Source organism: the organism of the source record quoted next, unplaced genomic scaffold (genome assembly GCF_019419815.1).
Source record: "Pyrus x bretschneideri cultivar Hongxiangsu unplaced genomic scaffold, Pyrus_bretschneideri_v1 Contig41, whole genome shotgun sequence".
NCBI lineage: Eukaryota > Viridiplantae > Streptophyta > Magnoliopsida > Rosales > Rosaceae > Pyrus > Pyrus x bretschneideri.
The window spans coordinates 16,112-33,529 of record NW_025999735.1 but is presented as its reverse complement, the minus strand read 5'-3'; the positions used below and the strand labels follow the sequence as shown (position 1 = coordinate 33,529).

The 17,418-nt window shown below is 37.7% G+C and overlaps 2 protein-coding genes across 3 annotated transcripts; one reads left to right on the top strand and one right to left on the bottom strand.

Annotated features, from left to right (window-relative positions):
- Positions 1 to 10,226: 10,226 nt before the first annotated feature.
- On the top strand, positions 10,227 to 13,260 carry LOC103953104. 2 transcript variants are annotated; one of them, XM_048566441.1, is made up of 7 exons: positions 10,227 to 10,565; positions 11,050 to 11,149; positions 11,476 to 11,571; positions 11,671 to 11,723; positions 12,341 to 12,394; positions 12,725 to 12,772; positions 12,946 to 12,983. In XM_048566441.1, the coding sequence occupies exons 1-6, from the start codon at positions 10,336 to 10,338 to the stop codon at positions 12,726 to 12,728; spliced, it is 537 nt and encodes a 178-aa protein (XP_048422398.1). In that variant the 5' UTR covers positions 10,227 to 10,335; the 3' UTR covers positions 12,729 to 12,772; positions 12,946 to 12,983. The 2 variants fall into 2 exon arrangements, with proteins under 2 accessions (XP_048422398.1, XP_009363102.2); XM_009364827.3 differs by having other exon boundaries at positions 10,231 to 10,565; positions 12,341 to 12,389; positions 12,946 to 13,260.
- A 310-nt stretch (positions 13,261 to 13,570) lies between these two features.
- LOC103953103 (probable protein phosphatase 2C 2) lies at positions 13,571 to 16,770 on the bottom strand. Its single transcript, XM_009364826.3, has 4 exons — positions 16,396 to 16,770; positions 15,119 to 15,316; positions 14,792 to 15,027; positions 13,571 to 14,475 (listed from the first exon to the last, which is right to left on the bottom strand). Exons 1-4 carry the CDS (start codon positions 16,585 to 16,587, stop codon positions 13,905 to 13,907), a joined length of 1,197 nt encoding a protein of 398 aa, XP_009363101.2. The 5' UTR covers positions 16,588 to 16,770; the 3' UTR covers positions 13,571 to 13,904.
- Between the last annotated feature and the right edge of the window lie 648 nt (positions 16,771 to 17,418).

Here is a 17,418-nt window from a genome sequence, read left to right as displayed (position 1 = left end):
TTCAAGTCTATTTTTACTCACCCCTAACCTTGGTTGACTCTTATGTTAGGGGTGTTGGTATGTTGTCTATTCAAGTTAGATTGTACTATATTTTCTACAAGGGTTAGATTGTTTTTCGAGTCTATTTTTACTCACCCGTAACCTTGGTATAGCATTACCCTTTCTAGAATTGGGTCGGATCTATTAAACTAACCATGGCTAGTCTATGCTTTTAATTAAATTTTTATCAAAAAGAAAAGAAAAAAATTTGCTTTCTGTTGTAGCCTACTTTGTCTAACAGGGTTAAGAGGGCTGGCGGCAAGGAGAAGAGAGAGTGAGAGAGATGTGTTTGTAGAATTGTAAGGGAATGTGTGTGTTATCCCTCCTACATAGTGCCTTTATTTATAGTAGTAAAAGAAGTGACGATATTCCTTCATCCCCAAGGAATACAAGATGTAATAGGAAAGGATAACTAGAATCCAATCTAATCTAGGATTTACACAGTCACACTTAAACTAGGAAAGTTTACAACACTCCCCCTTAAGTGTGTAAATACTCAAGATAGATTTAGCATCATGCAGAAGTTGAGGAAGTCGACTTATCAGCACTGATTCTCTAAGGAACAACGCTTATTCTCAATAAGGTAGGAACTTGCATAAGTAAATGAGTCTCACTAAAAAACCCTAAGGCTATGGCAAAAACCCGAGGAGGGACAAAATCCATAGTCTAAGGAACAATGTGTGAGAAATGCAAAGTCAAAATAAACGTCTATGGGACGTCATTAGAGATATGACCAACCCAATGTGAGTGCCTCATTGAAACCTAGTTAGGTAGCAAAAATCCAGTAGGAAAAATGCTCCTAATCATAGGGAAAAAGAGTACATTAAGATCAAGCAAGTATCTTCAGAATACTTCCCCTAAGTTTGACACAATTCCAAAGAGAAATAGCAATGTTACAACTCAAAAAGTTTACGCATACTAATTCCATGAACAAGCTTCTGAAACATCGTCTTCACTAGTGATTTGGTGAAGAGGTAGGCCAGATTGTCTTGTGAACGGATTTGCGTGACTTCAATGTTCTACTGCTCTTGCTATTGATGTGAAAAGAAGAACTTTGGCGCAATGTGCTTGGTGTTGTCTCTTTTGATGTAACTCTTCTTAAGCTATTCAATGCATGTTGCGTTGTCTTCAAAGATCGTCGTTGGGACATCAACGACAGATAGAGATCACAAGAGCTTCGAATATGGCCCACTACTGCTCTCAACCAAAAGCATTCCCTAGTTGCTTCATGTAAGGTGAGAATTTCAACATGGTTAGACGAAATGGCAACTAAGGTTTGTCTAGTTGACCTCCAAAAGATTGCAGTGCCTCCAATGGTAAAGACATAACCTGTTTGAGAACATGCCTTGTGTGGATCAAATAAGTATCATGCGTCGGCATAACCAATAAGGCGAGAATCAACTCGAGAAGCAGGGGGTGCGGCATCACTCGAGGATTCATAGGGATAGAACAAGCCTAAATCTGTAATACCCTTAAGGTAACAGAAGATGTCTTTTACACCAGTCCAGTATCTGCATATTGATGCATTATTGTATCTTGCCAAAAGATTAACAACGAAAGAGATGTCGGGTCTAGTGCATTAAGCTAAGTACAATAAAGCGTTTATCGCACTTAGATAAGGAACTTCAGGCTCCAAAATCTCTTCATCATCCTCCTTCGGACGGAAGAGATCTCGTTTTGCATCTAGCGATCGAACGACCATAGGAGTACTCGAAGGCTTCGCTTTATCCTCATTAAAGCGGCACAACACCTTTTGGTTGTAGTGCAATTGATGTACTAGAATTTCATCTGAACAATGCTCTATCTTGAGACCGAGACAGTATCGAGTCTTACCTAGATCTTTCATCTCAAATTCCGACTTCAAGTACACAACAGTTCTCGCGAGCTCTTTAGGAGTTCCGATAAGGTTCATGTCATCGACATATACTGCAACAATCGCAAATTCGGAATGTGACTTCTTAATGAACACACAAGGGCATAGTTCGTTGTTCACATATCATTGCCTAGTCAAATACTCACTCAAACGGTTATACCACATACTTCCGGATTATTTCAATACAAGATGTAATAGGAAAGGATAACTAGAATCCAATCTAATCTAGGATTTACACAATCACACTTACACTAGAAAACTTTACAACACTTTCTTGTTTGTTTCAGAATTATTTATTTATAAATACACTTCTTGTAACTCAATAGAATTAAGTTCGACAAGATAGTAGTATTTTCAAGCAATGTAGCCATCTGACAATTTTTTAGTGTTCTTTAAGAGCAACTCCATCCCTAAAGACTTTGCGCCAGCACCCAGCCCATTTATCCACTTCAGTGAACAGTAATAGACCCTAATGAACAGTAATAGGCCAAAGCATCTCCACCCCAAAAAAAATGTGCTGGCACCCAGTCTAAAAATGCGCTAGCATAAACGATCTCCCACCCCTACAAAATGCGTTGGCACCCAGTCCATTTAAAATATTAAATAATTTTCTTATAAAATAATAAATTAAAAAAAATAGTTTTAATTTCAGATAGGATTTTTAACCAATCTCGTCACGCCACGTGTCATTATCCGAACGTACTATTTTGTGAATAGATTTCCGCTAAGATTTTCAACCAATCCTGACAAGCCACATGTCACTTCCTGTTTGATAAGATTTTCAACCAATCTTGTCATGCCACGTGTCATTATCCAAACGTATTATTTTGTAGATAGATTTCTGATAAGATTTTCAACCAATCCCGACACGCCACATGTCACTTCCTGTTTACAATAATTTAGCCAAGATTTCGATAAGATTTTCAACCAATCACGTAGTGCCACGTGGCATTGTCCAGAACCTCATCTTCTTTTTTTTTGTCCATATAAACCCTACATCCCTACATCCATCCTCACACTAAACTCAATCCTTTTTTTTCAGCTCAGAATTCTTCTTTATCGTTTTCAAATCTTGAGTTCTTACAATATCTTCTTCAAGGAGAGTGTATAAACAGTTGCAAGAGTAGCAGAAAAGGTTGTTGGCACAACAGGAAGAATTGGTCAATCTTGACGAAGGTGGAGATGGAGATGAAGCCTTCGCAATGGAGAAGGATGAGGATGATCACCATAGAAGACAGAGGGCATCACATTCCCACCGTATCATGGAAGCTGTGGGTCAAATAGCCAAACCCAGACGTGCGGCAAACATCGATAGAATAAGGGAAAGACAAGGTAAAGATCTCTTGGAAGATTATTTTATTCCCAACAGTGTTTTCCCTTATCATGTTTTTAGACGTCGTTTTAGAATGCAACGAAGTTTGTTCGATAAAATCATGAGTGCTGTTTGCAACCATGATCCATATTTTGTGCAAAAAGATGATGTTTTTCATGTTTTAGGTCTTCTTCCTGAGCAAAAAATTACAGCTGCCTTACAAATGCTTGCATATGGAGCATCTTCAGATCAAGTGGATGAGATTGCAAGGATGAGAAAAACAACTGTTCTGGAGTCCCTAATGCAGTTTTGCTTTGCAATTGAAGCCTTCTACACCAATGAGTACCTTCGAAACCCATGCCAAGGGACATGCGAAGGCTTCTGAGGAAAGGTGAGATGCGAGGCTTCCCTAGCATGATTGGAAGCATCGACTGCATGCACTGGACTTGGAAAAACTGTCCAAGTGCATGGCAATGAGCTTATGGCAACAAAAAATGAGCCAAAAGCATCATTTTGGAAGCGGTGGCTTCTTTTGATACATGGATTTGGCATGCTTTTTTTGGTGTTCTAGGAACTCAGAATGACCCAAATATCCTTGCCCAATCTTCAGTGTTTGACGAACTGCTATAAGGAAATGGGCCGAGATGCACATATTGGGTTAATGGTAATAAATACGAGCGACCATACTACCTTGTAGATGGTATTTACCCAAGGTGATCAACATTTATCAAAACAGTGCCACATCCACAGAGTGAAAAAGACAAACACTTCGCAAAGTGTCAAGAAGGGTGTAGGAAGAATGTCGAGCGTTGTTTTGGTATCCTGCAAGCTCGTTGGGCAATTATCAGGGCTGCAGCTAGAATGTTTGATGTCGAGGCTCTTCGATCCATCATGATGACGTGTATTATTCTCCACAACATGATTGTTGAAGAAGAGTACGATTATGATGTCGTCGATGAATACGAGCCGAATCCGATGAACAACTCAAGAACACAAATCTACTATGCTCATGATCAGACCGAAGATCCCGCGCAACATGAGCCATTGGAACGGGATAGACGTTACAATGAATTGATCGTTCAGTGGTACACTTCATTGCAAAAGTCATACTGGCACATAACCTGCCAGTATGACTTGATTGACCACCAGTGGGGATTGCACGAAGGCAAAGATAATTAAAATAAGGCTTGTGGTTGAAGAATAAAGTGTGTTGTTTTTTAAGTAATCTTATTTAGTGTGTTTTTTTTTTATTTAAGTTTATATGGTGAGGTTATGTAATTTTATTTGGTGTTTTTTTTAATATTTATTTGGTGAGTTTATGTAATCTTATTCAAATATTTAAATAAAGTACAAAAATTACATAAGAAATTAAATAAAGTTCTAAAAATAAATAAGAAATTAAATAAAGTTCTAAAAATGTTAAGAAATTACATAACAAATTAAATAAAGTAGTACAAATAAATACGAAATTATACAAAGTCTGTGGAGTTAGGATATGTGGTGCTAGGATCTTCGTTGCTAGGATTTCTGTAGCTAGAACCCCCTTGACTTGTTTCAGCATCTCTTGCACGCCTCCTTCACACGACATCTCTTTTTTCTGATGTCCAAAAATATTTTGAATTCGAAGACAGTCCTACTAGAGACTTATTCATAGTGTCACGATCTACTTGAGCCATCCTTTTTTCTCTAAGCATCTCATTCTCTCGATGAAGTGCTTTTCTAATCATCTCGTTCTCTCGATTAACTATTTCTCTTTGTCTCTCAGCCGCCGCATCACGAGCCTCAGTAGCTGCTATTATTGCTACCATAGCAGTAGCTTTTTCCTCATCTCAAGCCTTTTCCCATGCCATGTTCAGTTCATCTTGGTGAGCAAGTTCCTCCATATATTTAGTGTAGTCATTTTTGGAAGAACTACCTTTTTTCTTTGATGCCTTTTTACCTTGAGGCTTGAGGGACTGACGAGTCGATTAGGTCTGCGGCACTTCTTCAAGCGTCCCTTCCGTGTCTTCAAATGTGTTGGCTTCTTGTTCGGCCATGTCTGCTTCTGGCGAACTGTGTAGAACCATACCGTGCATGACAACTTCTGGACCAGTTGCCACAATTTTGTATCTAGGGCAATCTTTGACAATTTGCCACCATTCCCATTTGTTGAATGATTTGTTACGGTTCTTTGCATTGTAGAATGCTTGTGCTTGTAGTGTCTATAAAAATGTGGGATAAGATAGTATTAAAAAATACGGGTGTAACACAAATAAATAAATTAAAATATTGATGGGCGTGGAATGCATATAAATTACATAAAAATTACACAAGAAATTACATAAAAATTGCATAAGAAATTACATAAAAACTACATAAGAAATTAAATAAATTAAAATATTGATGTGGGTGGAATGCATATAAATAAATAAAAATATTGTTACCTGATCCGCTAAACTTGTCCCACTACGCAGATTACCGGAAGCATGAGAGATGGCATTTTTCCAACAAGTAAAGGATGCGTTGAGTTTTTTCCAACGACTTTGAAGACCTTGACTAGATCTGGCATCTTTTTCATGTACATCACAAAACGATTTCGTAATTTTACTCCACATTTCTCGCTTATCCATCTCATTACCTGTAATTGGGTCATGAGTAGTGTGAACCCAACATTCACACAACGTAACATCTTCAATGAGCTTCCACAAAGTCATTTTTTTCTCTCAAAGTGTACAAAATATTCAAATGTAGAAAGTGTAGAAAATATTGAAATGTGGTGTAAGGTGGAAGATGAGGGTTAGGTATTTATAGAAAAAATTAATTAATCTTTTTAAATTTTTCTGTATTTTTTAAAAAAAATTCACAATTTTTAATTAATTTTTAATAAATTTTAATGTTGTAATTAATTTGGACCGTTGGATTTGAAAAATAATCAAATCCAACAGCCAACAAGCTGCCACGTGGCCAACGGTCAAAATTCTAACCGTTGGGCCTTTTTTTTTTTTTTTTTGGTGAAAAAAACGTGGACCATTGATCTGTGATCGGACGGTCCATTTTAAAAGTCAAATTAAATTTTTTTTTTTTTTACCTTTGGAAATCCAACGACTCTGAGGAGGGCCACGTAGCCCTCATCCGGGTAAACACAAGTGGGCTAACAAGTGGGCCCCACCGCCTGTACCCTTGTCTCCTACTCTCTGTTGCCTGGCTTGGGCTGGGTGCCAGGCTGTTTTGCGGGCTGGAGCACTTGGACAGGGTGTTGGGCAATTCCACCTCTGATGGAACTGCTCTAATTTTTTTTAGTTGGGGACCGCACTTTATAGAAAGCATTTTTTATTATGTGAGAAGTGTTTTTGTTTGAAAATGCATTTGAAAGTGTTTATTAATGAATCAAATAAAGTGTTTTCACATATAAGTAATAAGAAGTGCTTCCATACCCAGAAACATTTCTTCCAACCATGCTAGAAACAATTTTGAATCCTTGCAAACTGACTCTTAATGCAGGCCAAGTTTTATCAACTCATATAGCATCATTACAGGCATTTTAAATTATATACGCGTCTATAGTGAGATTTATCGATTTTCATGTACATACAGTATATATTTATTTGGCATTTCACTTAGATCCAAAAAATTTATTATGCATTCTAAACTTTATAAATTAAAATAGAAACTTTGTATTAATGAAAATAATGCATAATGACACATTTTGAGTGTCAATAACAACTTCCTTCTCGTATATATGTTACAAGTGACATAGCCTGATTAGTTTTAATCCAGCAGTTTAACCAGTCCGGGCACTTTAATGTGAGAAAAGTGCATTTCCATGTTTCTTCTTATGAGAAGAGGGCATAACAGAGGATTATTATTCCCTATAATGGAAAAAAGAGCTAGCTATTAGGTTGTGAAAATATAATTTAAAAAAGACTACTATTGTTCTCTGTTGCCAACGGATCCCTCCATATAGACTAGAAGGAAGAAAGGCCAACAAGAACCAGCACAGATTCTTAAGTACCTCAAAAACCACTACCTGAGAAGCTGAGACAAACAAAGATGACGGAATTATTCTACATAATGAAAATCAATAACAGAAATAAAAAACGCAGTCAAAAGTTTGATTAGAAAAAGACTGTGTAATGGATTAAGTGGAATTTTACCAAAGAAAAGCATGCAAGTATCTAATTAAGAATCAAGAGAACGTGGAGTAAATCCACAAAAGATACGTTACTTTGTTGGAACTTTTGGTCAAAACTAAGAGCAGTGTCTGTCTCTCAGAGGTTCATGGAAGTTTCCATGAAATATGATTTGCACGTATAAACGTCCAAGGTTCCCTCCAACAATGCTACAACCCTACTTTGTAATTGATACATGACCCAAAATATAATAATTTAAAGAAAAAAAAATGCTACAACTCAAAGCCATCCATGACATACAAGGTAATCTCCATCTTAGTGCATAAAAAAAATAGTCATCTCAGATAATTCTCTTGAAGGGATTAGATGCTTCAAATCACTTGAAGCACCATCGTAGTCAACCGTACAGCTGCATTTTATTCTTCTAGTGGAAAGGGGTAATATAATAATTTTATAAAAATGTTACGACTCAAAGCCATCCATGACATAATCACCACTGGGTGACCCAGTGTTTGGGGATAAATTTTATGTCCGTATTCCACATGGCACGTCCAGAGTTCGATTCCTAGCACTGGTAAATTGTACGATGGTGGTTAGGAGGAGGTTGAAATGTCTCTATAAGTCTTCCTAACCTTATAAAGGGTGAACTACAATGGCGATGCCACCATCTGATCCCCTTTTTTTGGGAAGAGAGAGAGGGGGGGGGGGGGGGGGGGGGCGGTTGTGGAACCATCCATGACATACAAGGTAATCTCCATCTTAGTGCAGATAAAAAAATAGTCATCTCAGTTAATTCTCTTGAAGGGATTATATGCTTCAAATCACTTAAAAGCGCTAAGGTAGTTGAGCATATAACCTTACAACTACATTTTATTCTTCTAGTGGACTCTGGAAAGGAGTAAAATAATTAAATTCGCTAATATTTAAACTTAAGACCTATCACACTAAATGATATGATTCATATTTAAATATACATAAGAAATTATTATTGGTTGATGTGCCCAAGAATCGAATTAGCATACGATGTAGTGAAGTTAACCTTCGCATGAGTGCTTCAGTCAAGGGTAGAATGACTAAGTGATTTGCAAGCTAAAGAGAGCACGTACGAAGGACACATGTGTGGTACTGGCTAAGAGCCTCGATGCTTAAGTTAGTAATGTATTTTTTGGACGCCACATGGGCGTGTTTATTGATAATATCATGAAGATTAGTAATTAATGGTTACTTTTATAAAGGAATAGAAGTTTCCTCTTTTTAGAGGTGAAGTTGGAGAAACTTTGATGAGCTAGTCAATGTGGGATTGACTAGGGTTAATATTATATTGTCACTTGTCGTGTCGTGATTGATTTTCAAGTTGGAGGGAAATCTCCTATTGGTTAAGGGATAACTAGTAAGTGACTACCACATGTCGTGGCCTCCCACCTGTTTGGGGTTAGTTTTGTGCGATTTTGGTAAGGGTGCCCCAGCGAAAATGCTTCAACAGGTTCATGGTGCTTTACAGGTGGCCGATACTCGGTAACTTTGAGGTTGATCATATATGATACAAACATTTATTCATCTATCATCATAAAGTTTACCTTAAGCTTAAAGTTCAAATTTTTAAGCTCATTTTAAATTAAATAATTCAAAACAAGATTTACAAGAATACACTATTGTCATTCACTTCTTATAAACTTCACTTTAAAATTTTCATTTTGCGCTCCTCATAAGAGTATTTTTTTTTTTAAATAAAAATAGTTTGAAGTACAAAATAAGAATTTTTTAATGCTAATAACAATTTTCTGTACATAAATATGAAATGACTATATAGTCTCCATAAGATTTTTAAAAGAAACTTATTTCTAAAACCCACATAAAGATTGAATAGAAGATGGAGCAAATTTTCGTTTAGTAGATATTCCGACAACAATTAACAATTGTATGATTGACCACACTATCATTGTCGTTTATCGTTGAGAAGCCTTTGATCAGTTTTATTGTCAAACACAATACATCCTTGGGGGTCTTAAATAAATGGCATATCCTTTGGGAAATGATATATGCGACTGTGAGAGAGGTTGTCTTTGTATGGAAAAATGAGGAATTATGTAGGCTATTGATTTGAAAATTGAATAGAAAATGGGAGGAATTTTTTTTTATTTGACTTTCCTCGGCTTCTTTCGAGCGATGTGTCTTCCTCTACTTCTTACTTTTTAAGGATGAACATGGAATACGCGAGGTTGATGTAAATATGCGGGTTGCAAATAAACAACCCATATGAATCCATATACAACTCTAATTGAATTATATGATGTCGAGTCAAGTCAAAACACCACAGCTAAAAGTAAAAAAAAAACAAAGTATTTAGTCAAAAAAATGTTGTAGAAGAAATCATAGGGATATTGAAAGTAGAAAAAGAAACCGAGAATTCGTTGAATCAGAGGCAATTGTGCTCAATCAATATTGTTAATCGTAGATTTACTTGAAACAACCAAGATCAGCGTTTGAATACAAAAAAAGAAAACATTCACTTATTAGGGGTTCGTTTGATAACAATTTTAATGAATAATAAAGTAGTTATCATCAAAGTTTCAGTTTATAGTTATAAAAATAAAAATATATATAAAAAAAGTGAAAAGAAATTTTAAAATTAAAAACGAAATAGTTATGGAACTGCTCGAAAGTGAATAATTTGTTTAATTTGTACCATCAACTTATCAACGCAAAAATTACCACTGGCTAAGGGGCCTTAGATGCTGTTGGGTTGCAGCAAAGTGTTCGACCCGGGCCTTTCGCTGGATTGAATCAGGCCCACATCTAATTGGAGTCCCGTGGCAACAACCACCTGAGAGAAGAGAGGTGGACAACTCGGACAGGTGAGGTGGCTCTGTCATCATGATTTTGTGGTCTTCAGTCTTCTGAGTTGACTCGAGTAACTCGTTAGTTGGTTTTCGGTTTCGCCGTGTTTTCTGCTTTTATAATTTTTCTACCAAAAAAACGTTAATTCTTTTGTTTGTTTGACCATGTCTTGTGCTTCTGCAACTGCTGTAGCATCAGTCTACATTTCCGGCCCCAACTGTCCCGGCAGTCTCACCCACATACCCATTTGGAGAAGCTCTTCTCTCAGACCACCGCCGCCGTCTTCTCTCGGCGACTTCTCCTCCAAGATCCCATGTGGGTCTTTCAGGCGGAGCTCCGTCCTCACTGGATTCAGAAGTACATCCCCCGTCGTTATGCAATGGCAGGACTGCACGTAACTTCCCAAATTTTTCATTTATTTATTTATTTTCTTGCTGCCCAATTTGAGTATTATGGCTATCAGAAAGTAGTTCGATTGGTAACATGGATTAATATGTGGAATTATGTTTTGGTTACTTGGGCAGATTATACATTAGCAAATTGTTATTTGTTTTTTTATTTGTACAAGCAATAGTGGGGAGGGGGGAATCGAACCTAGGATCGTGGATCGGGGCTCGGGTTAAGTGCTCTTAACCAACTGAGTTACAAGCCCGTTACTCCATTAGCAAATAGTTATTGATTCAATATGTAATGAAACAGTGAAACTGTTTCTTATGTTTGGGAATTCCTACGATGCTTAATCTTTTTTTCGGAATAGTTTTATAGTACAATGCAAAACCATAAAGAATGTGAACTAGTTCTTGGAGTGAGGTGTAGCATGCTTGTGATCAAAGCCTTACTTACTGCTACTGATTACTAGACAATGTGATCAAATGCAGAGTAAAGATGGAAATTGATGTGCCTATTTCCGTTGCATATGATTGTTACTCTGATCGTGAGGCGATTCCCCGTTGGATGCCTTTTATTTCAACCGTGAAGGTGCTAAACTACTCTCCTACTACTCTTTAGATGATATTCAAAGCAAATTTGATTTTTCTTGTCAGTGCCTACTCGAGAATTGAGATATAATCACTTGTATCAATACTTTCCCAGCCTACATTTTGTTGTTAAAGTTCGCTAATTGTGAGGGAATAATTGATTTGCTCTGATCTGATTCCTCAAGAGTCGAGAGTAAAATGTTGCAGCGGATATGATTTCAAGTTGGCCGATTAAAGATTCAGTTTTTTCATTTTTCAAAGATTGATACTTGATTTGTTTTCGTCACATTTTGAAAGATTGATATTTGATATGGTATATAAAAACAGATATTGGAAGACCAGCCTGACCTATCACGATGGTCACTGAAGTATAAAGCTTTTGGTCGTAATATTGAATTCTCATGGCTTGCTCGGAATATGCAGGTAAGATTTACGTTTTACTTAAAATCTGTTTTTCCTTCCGTAATTCCTTCATCTACTGTAAGAGCTGAGTTCAATGATGTGTCCTTACAATTCATGCAGCCTACACCAAATCAGAAAATCCACTGGAGATCTCTAGAAGGTCTTCCTAACAGGTCAGAAGACGAGATATTTTAGCAGAAGCTGTGTACTTTAGTAGCGTTTTTGCCCAAACTCTTTACTTTAAATGAAGCATTTGACAAGAGTGCATTTCAAGCACTTACTTACAGTTACCGGGATTTGTCTAACAGCGGTACTTGTACACTGTCATCCTAGAGCTTATATGTTAGTCATTGTTTAAGATTTACCATGGAAAATATGATAACTCAACAAATAAAAACAATTACCCATAAAATTTTAGTCATATATGTGGTTTCTGCGTTGGTACATAGAAAACTAGAAGCTTAGCGGTTCAATCCCTAGCACAACTAAAGGACGGGATGTTAGTCTTTTGTCATCTTAAGTGGAAGCTGCATTTCATAGGATGCAAATGAGTAATTGAGAAAACAGTGAAAAATGTTCAATATATCTTGTTTTGAATTGTCTGGAAGCCACTCTGTAGTGTATCACAAACAAAATGATGCTCATGTCATTGAGGTTACAAACCTACAACATGCACAAATATAATGTTTAACTAGTGATTGTATGTTGTATGCAAATCAAGCAGACGCTTTCCTTTGCTTTATATTGATACTGTAATCTTGATAAACTGTTTTACTTTTTGTATCTGCAGAGGTGCTGTTAGGTTCTATCCAAAAGGTCCTTCATCATGCTTCGTAGAAGTGAGGTTTCTGTCATATATTGAACTTCAATTTTTAGCAATTCTTATTTCGTAGTGTTCTACATCTTTATTCACTTGGTATGATCAAGACATCCAATTGGTGCCTCGCGAGGGGTGATCAGTCGTCGTCAATTTGATTATTTTACAACTTTTCGTCATTCCTTGGCCATCAATTGAACAGCATAAACGCATCTTGATTGGATTGGTAAAATGCAAAATAATTCCTGTTGACAGGATTTCCTGTTCCAGGCTTCCCATATCTAGGAAACGGCCATTTTTGCTTCTCATTTTTCACATTGTATTGCTCATATTGCTCTTATCAATTTTCAATTGCAGCTAACGGTGTCATATGAAGTTCCGCCAATTCTGTCTCCAGTGGCATCAGTAAGTATTCTAACTCTGTGCTTAAGATATTATACATTCTCCTGTCCGGAGACCCTATCCAGATCCAAGTCAGTCAAAAAATGTAGAGATGTTTTTCAATTGCAATGTTGTTTACTTTACGGTGGGGGTGTAGTAATCCATCATTACTTTGATTTCTGATGTGAATCCTCCAGGCGCTTCAACCATTTCTTGAAAATTTACTTGGACGTGGCTTGGAAAGGTTTGCGACATTTGCAAGAACCTACAAAACAGACTCACCCGTTTGATATTTTAAACGAGTAACCACTGCATCTTACCGCGTGATTTTCCCACTGAAGCATTGTTTGATATTTATACCATTTGGGTCCAACGACCAGCTTCTCTGAGGCTGGCTTTTCCCTCTTGTAAGTTACTTCTTCCCAAAGGCAAAGAATGAAGAAATTATTCATATAACCTCAACTTTTTGCTTGAATTGGTAACCAATGAAATACTACTGCTCTCTCTCTCTCTCTCTCACACACACACATGCACACGCACACACACAGTGTTCTTGCGCCACTCCTAATATTGAGAATGTTTTGTGATCTCAATCAATTTACACAGCGTCGTCAGGGATTCGTCGCATTTTCTCAATTCAATCAGGGATTCTTCGCATTTTCTAAATTCAACCAGGGATTCGTCGCATTTCCCAATTCAATCATGACTGTCAATTTCCAATACTACTGACTGGTCCAGACAAGCGTCTGTCAAATGCTGTGAATAACTAGTGCGTTATTTGTTGATAACCAAGTGCCAAAAGGAAAAAGCACACTCGAGAAAGAAAGAAAGAAAAATGAAAATGAAGATCCCACTAATATACATAAATACACATGACCGGATTAGAAAAGGGCTACAGCGGATGGACAATACAATCACACTGGACTAACTAAAAGAAAGAATGTATCAACAACATGCATCTTTTTACAACACTACGCCATCCGATCCACACCCCCTTTCTTATGTATGTACATCAACCCTGAATTCACCGAGGTATACACGAGTAATCCAAACACCTACAAAACTGCTAGCTGCTTTTTTATCTCGCGACTGAAGCAGCCGAAACAATGTATGGTCGCTTACGAGGAAGACCCTTACTGAAAAACTGCATGTACAATCAGCTACTGGCACTACTGTCCAACAAGGCCCTCAAGCTACAAAGGGCCTCAGCAGAGAGGCTGCAGCACCTTAATCTCCGTTCTCGCTGTGGCGATAGATCCCGGTGCTCAAGGGGGGAGAAGCATACAACGATCACCGTGAGGTTATCAAACGTGTTGAGGCGAAGAGCCTCCATGACAAGGTCCCTGGCACACTGCTCGGGGTCGTCATGACGCCTCAGCCCGCGGCGAACAAGGCTAACAGCATGCTGACTAGACATCACATCCCAAATCCCATCACACCCTATAATTAGAAACTCGTCATCCTCTGTTAAAACCACCTGCCGGAACTCGGGCTCGGCGATTAGGGGTGAAGAAGATCCACGAGGAAACTTCATGTCCCAGTCGCCTAATGCTCGGGTAACTGATAAGACACCGTTCAGATACCCATCATCAACATATCCACCTAATTCTTCTATCCGCCTCCTTTCTGAGGGATATATTGGCCTGTGGTCTTGAGACATATCAATGGCTTCTCCTTTCCGACAGAGTACTGCTCGGCAGTCCCCAGCATTGGCCACCATTAAAAGCCTGGAGAAGGTCAATTACAATGAGAGACTAAAAAATATAGCATGGACAGAGACAGAGAGAGACAAATGCCAACACTAACAAGGTCTGTAACAACTAAGATAAATCTCACTCGGGATAGCTTAAATCAACGCAACAGGTTGACCAATCATACAAGACCTACTAGTTTCGAAAGGGTAAAACATTGCCACATAATTTTGTGGATAGAAGAAAATACTAGTCAATGGTAAATTTTGGAAGTGAAGTCTAGTTACGACAAGGAAACCAGGTCCTTTTTTTCAGTGGAAAGAGTGGAAAAAGATTTTAAGCAGAAGTATACCTTCCAAATATCATAGCAGTTAATGCTGTTGTCCCCGAAGAACTGCTTACACTGCAGTCATCAGCCAAAGCAAGGTCAACCACATGAAATGCCTTGCGGAGGGAGTTCTCAAGCTTCTCTGAGAAAATTTCATCAACGTCAGAAGTTCGGGGAAAATTGGCATCTTCAAAAAAGAGTCTGAGCACATTTTTCCGGACATAAGCAGCTGCTTCAGGTCCTCCATGTCCATCAAATACCTATATGACATTTTCAACCACAGTAAGCTCCAAACAAAGAATCAACCAAATTCAAGGCCATTGCAATTACAAGTCCAAGGCGATATATTACCCCATAAAATGCATTTGGCTTAGCAAAACTAAAGAGTGGTCCCAAGTGTGAAGATAGATCATCTATTAGAATATGTTCATCTTCCATGTATCTACGGGGTCCAATGTCAGCAAAGCTACCAGAACGCAGCTTGGGGAAGAATTGCTGGTCGGCCGAGGCAGGAACCAAATCTGGAATTTTGTCCACAGGCTTAGCATCCTGAAAAGGAGTAATGACAGAGAAATTAAACGCCAATATTTCAATTGAAACAAAAAAACTACTAATCCTGCTTGCAAGCATAGTTGTTAATGAGCAACAATTTACCCTGCTGAAGTTCCAAGGCATACGACATATATGAAGAGAACGTACTAAACCACAACAACCTCCCGAGCTTTTGCAAACTTAATTTTATACAGGTCATATTTTCAATTTACTAGGCAATTCATAACGGATAAGTTTGACAACGATCTGATAGTTCTATGCTCACAAATATACTTAAAGCAGTGATAATATCATCACATCAAGGTTACCAAAAGTCCCGCCTTATTAGACTAGAAATTGACTACAATTTCATCTACATCAAAACTCAACCAATGTTTTGATGAAAGATTCTAAAACACGTTAGGCACTAATCAGGCAACGGGCTGGAGCCTAACGCCTAGGCGGCTAGGTAGATTTAAGTAAATCTATTATATTTTGTGTAAATAAGTATCATTTATACTTAAAATATATATAATTTCATCATAAACTACCAAATAGAATGACATATATACTATGATGTATTGGAACACAATAAAAACATGGGAAATAAGCTTATAATGTGTGTTCATTTAAGCATTCAACAAGTTTCTTACAATTTATTAAGAAAAATAAAATACAAAATAAAAGTTATCTATTTTTCATCTAAATGAATCACAACCTAGACGGATGCCTAGAGTGTCTAGATGGGTGCCCAGCGGGTTCCTAACATGTCTGGATGGGTCCCTAGGCGATCTAGGGGTCTAGGTCAAAGCGTTCTTCTTTAATTTTAAAAAAGCTAGGCATTAATCGGGACGGTAGTTCTAGTTGGGATTTTTAGAACAGTTGAACACAATACAATCCTAATTTCTCATATGTGATAGCAGAATTTCTCAGTAAGCAAAAAACCCAATTTCGAAAAGTCAGATCCCAAATCATCAAATTTCAAAACCCAGATGCATGATCACCTAAAAAGTAAAAACAAACAAACCCACATGGAGTTTAACAACCAAAAGATTAAATAGTCCAAAAGCAGGGAACTTGAGGTTCAGAAAACTCACGACGGCTTGCGAGCTAAAGAGAGCGGCGGCGGAGACCGGTTCCGAAGAAAGATTCCGGTCAAAACTCTTGGGCGACGAAATCGATTGGGTAACTGCAACTACATCTTCAACTTCGTGAACATTTTTGGTAAAGTACTGAACATCCAGCACCGGCACGCTCTGCTGACACACAACCTTAGCTTCTGCCACCATTTTCTATCAAATCATGCCACGCAAACAAACACCCCCAGAAAATATCACGATCCCACAACGTTGTTAAACTCGAACAAAACTTCGACAACCAACGACGGAGACGACGGAGACGAGGAGGAAGAGAATCCGATAACTTTTTTTTTTTTTTTTTCCCGCGGTTTCTGGAAAATATTTTCGCACTTTCGGTTCGTTTTTCCTTTTCTTTCGCTGAATCAGCAAAAATCGGGGGAGTTGTGGCTGAACCGGTATATATATGGTCGGGTGATTTGGCGAAACCGGTTACCGCGTGACCTTTGGGATGTTTCCTCGATATTACTCAAATGCCCTTCATTCCCTCTCTGGACTCCAGCACGAATAAGCTGTTGCTAGCCGAGTTGACTTTTCAGTTTTCCCAATGCTATGCAGATAATAAGCAGTTTTTTTTTTTTTTTTAACACGAAAGAAGGAAAAAAAATAAAAAATACTAAACAACTAATTTAGCTCTAAAGATTTAGATCAGTCTTTGAAAACAGTTCAAACTAACAAAAAAAAAAATTGCAATCTTTTCAATATCCATCTCATTATTTGAACTCAATTTAATTAACCCGTCAGTTATAAATTACATCCAATTTTTTATTTAGTGTAACGTTTTGATCCACTAATACTTGTTACATGGGGAGACAATACATCTTTAAATTAGAACAGTGAGCGACGATAATGTTCCATGCAATTTATACTTGAGCAGAGGGTAATTTAGGAAATAAGTTGCTATTGCCGTGTTGGAACTTTGAACAAGCAAATGTCAGCGTGCACACATTACAATACTATGTGTGCTGACGTTGCGGGTGCTTG